Raw genomic sequence first — 3393 nt, 5'->3', positions numbered from 1 at the left:
AAAGGATGGGAATGTTAGCGGGTTACATAGGAATTAGGAATGCTAGCGTTTGTTGACCCTTCGATGAAACATAAACGATCTCATCCATTTATACCAGTTGTCTTACATAAGTTGCCCACCACTGCTACTCTACAGTTCCTCTTCTTCTTCTCCTTCCTCTCTTCCTCTCTTTTTCTCCTTCTCCGTCTCTGACTCCCACTCCCTTCCACAGTTAAAATCACGCTAGCACGCAAGATTCCAAAGTAACCCATCACGCTAGCACGCAAGATTCCAAAGCAAGCCGCTAACACACCTATCCCTCTCCCATAAATATATATATATATATATATATTTCTTCTTTTGATCTAGGGAAGGGAATGTATGTAAGAAGAGAATGATTTAAAATATTGGTATATGTTTCGATCATTATTGATACAATAATAATATGGATCAATCAGGCTCGGTTTGTATCGGCTGATTTTACCTCCCTCATTTTTTCTGATAAATTAAGCGCGTAGTGCCTAGTGAAGTATAATACTTCACCCATACCCCCTTTAGCAATACATGGTGGTCCATGTGATAGAGGAATTTGCAAACAAATTTCTGGAAAAAAAAAAAAAGAATTAACACAAAATTACAAGTATATATATCATTTAATATTTTTACAGGATAAAGATTGCTACAGGTTGTGCGCCCTTATGTCCAAAAAGACCATTTTGCCCCTCAATTGGATGCCCATGTGCCTCCCCTAATTGATTCTCGCTTTAACACTGCTAGCCTGCGATTAAGTAGTGATCCCCAACCCTATTTTTATACCATTAAATGAGGTCCATTGTCATCACATGGACTAACAAGTATATTACTCTCATGTGACAGATCGTGAAGTGCGAACTTCACTATTACCCGGCAAAAGGATTTTTTTCCCTCTTTTTCCAGATGAGGAATTCCCAGTTCAACCGGTTTGATCCGCCATGGCTGGGTCAGTTTAGGGTCACATCCGCCTCATGTCCGGGTTAAGATCGACCATTCTTAGCCGGTTTAGATCCGAGTAGGTTCCGACGGTTACATATCTTTAAGTCCGTTAGTCAAACTCTGCTCCCTCCCCCCAACGGCCTCTCCAAAAGTGAAGAAAACGTAAAAAAACCAGACATTTCTGATCACCAAACATTGCCAAACTCTATTATCTAAACCACCTTCACCACTGCTTAAAGAACCACACTCAACCACCTATCTCTCAGCTTGAAACTCTCTCTCTCTCTCTCTCTCTCTGCCTTATTTTTCCACTTCAAATTTTCTTCCAATCCTTCAATTCTTCTCCTGAAGAAATTAAGCATTAACAATGGCGGCCTGCTTCTGCCAAACGGGTGCAAACCTCGACGATGATGCAATGGTACTCTTCTCAACCTCCAACTCACCACAAGGCTCAAACAGCCCCTCTTCACTCTACCATTCATCACCTCAATCACATCAATCCCAACCCACTTACAAGCTAACTGTAAGGAATCTGTCCTATTCGATTCATCACCAAAGCTCAATTGGCATTCCATCGTACTTTCAAGTGAACAAGCCTAAGCCCATCAACATACTCAACTCTGTTTCTTTCACTGCTAGGAGTTCCGAGATCCTTGCAGTTGTTGGCCCAAGTGGCGCAGGGAAGTCAACTCTTCTCCAGATCATCTCTGGTCGGGTAAGTGAGAGCCAATTTGATCCAAAGAGTCTCTCAATTAATGATCAGTCCATAACTAGTCCAACTCAGTTGCGAAGGATATGTGGCTTCATCAGGCAAGAGGATAATCTGCTTCCCCTGCTCACTGTCAAGGAGACATTGATGTTCAGTGCCAAGTTTAGGCTTAGAGGGATGAATTCAAGAGAGCAAGAACAGAGAGTTGAGTACCTAATGCAAGAACTGGGAATCCTTCATGTTGCAGATAGCTTTGTTGGAGATGAAGAAACCAGAGGAATATCTGGTGGTGAAAGGAAACGTGTATCGATAGGGGTTGACGTGATTCATGACCCACCAATTTTACTGCTAGATGAACCAACTTCAGGCCTTGACAGCACATCAGCATATCAAGTGATTGAGCTTATTTCTTCCATGGCAAAAGAAAAGCAGAGAACTGTAATTCTAACTATCCATCAACCTAGTTATAGGATTCTTCGATATATCTCTGAATTCTTGATTCTGTCTCGTGGTTCAGTTGTCCACAGAGGTAGCCTTGAATTTCTTGAAGAATTCATTAACCAAACAGGATACAAAATCCCAGATCAACTAAACCCTATAGAATTTGCCATGGAGATAATCACTCCTTTGGAAAATTCAAATCACAGATGTTACATGACTGCTGAAGAAAACAAGGTACCATCTTCTTTCTTAATGTGGCCAGTAGAAGCTGATATTCAACCAACATTTGATGATAGGGAAACAGGTTATTGCAATTATTGGAGACTGTTTGAGGTACTCTCTCTTTGTCTGAGATTTTGCAAAATTATTTATAGAACCAAACAGTTACTCTTGGCAAGAACAATGCAGGCAGTAATTGGTGGTTTTGGATTGGGTAGTGTTTATTTAAAGTTGAATAGAGATGAAGTTGGAGTTGGCGAGAGGTTAGGTCTGTTTGCTTTCAGTCTTAGCTTTCTCCTATCTTCCACGGTTGAAGCACTACCTATATACCTGCAAGAACGGAGCGTTTTAATGAAGGAGGCTTCAAGGGGCGCTTATAGGATTTCCTCCTACTTGATTGCCAACACCATCATCTTTTTACCCTTCTTGCTTGCAGTTGCTGTTCTTTTTTCTGTGCCTGTTTACTGGCTTGTAGGACTCAATCCTACCTTCAGTGCTTTTGCATTCTTCATTTTAATAGTTTGGCTGATCGTCTTAATGGCAAGTTCCTTAGTACTCTTTCTAAGTGCTGTATCTCCAGACTTCATCTCTGGGAATTCTCTCATATGCACTGTTCTTGGAGCATTCTTCCTTTTCTCCGGATATTTCATTCCTAAGGAGAGCATCCCAAAATACTGGTTATTCATGTACTATGTTTCCCTCTACAAGTATCCCTTGGATGCCCTAATCATCAATGAATACTGGAGCATAAGAGACAACTGTTTTGTGCAGGATAATTCAGAGTGTTTGCTTACAGGAAGAGATGTTCTGAGGAGTAGAGGACTAGATGAGGATACTAGGTGGATGAACGTGGGGATCATGTTCTGCTTTTTCTTGTTTTATCGTATGCTCTGTTGGATTGTCCTTAGCCGTAGGGCTTCAAAAACAATGCTTTAACCATGGTTTATATAATGATTAATGATCATAAATATGTGTTGAGTACAGTCCTTAACAATTGATGTATAGGTTTCACATTATCATCAAATAAGTTCCTACACCCAGAAATAGAAAGCATTTCTAAGCATTATTTGTTC

General features: G+C 40.6%; 1 protein-coding gene across 1 annotated transcript; it reads left to right on the top strand.

Annotated features, from left to right (window-relative positions):
• The first annotated feature begins 1205 nt into the window (after positions 1–1205).
• On the top strand, positions 1206–3393 carry LOC122062066 (ABC transporter G family member 23). The gene has a single exon (XM_042625708.1). The coding sequence runs from the start codon at positions 1319–1321 to the stop codon at positions 3254–3256; it is 1938 nt and encodes a 645-aa protein (XP_042481642.1). The 5' UTR covers positions 1206–1318; the 3' UTR covers positions 3257–3393.

The sequence above is a fragment of the Macadamia integrifolia genome, chromosome 14, assembly GCF_013358625.1.
Source record: "Macadamia integrifolia cultivar HAES 741 chromosome 14, SCU_Mint_v3, whole genome shotgun sequence".
NCBI classification, from domain to species: Eukaryota; Viridiplantae; Streptophyta; class Magnoliopsida; order Proteales; family Proteaceae; genus Macadamia; species Macadamia integrifolia.
The sequence above is the reverse complement of the archived record's forward strand: the minus strand, read 5'-3'. Positions and strand labels throughout refer to the sequence as shown.

Coding starts and splice junctions, on each gene's coding strand:
- LOC122062066 (XM_042625708.1), top strand. CDS start 1,319: ATGGCGGCCTGCTTCTGCCAAACGGGTGCAAACCTCGACGATGATGCA.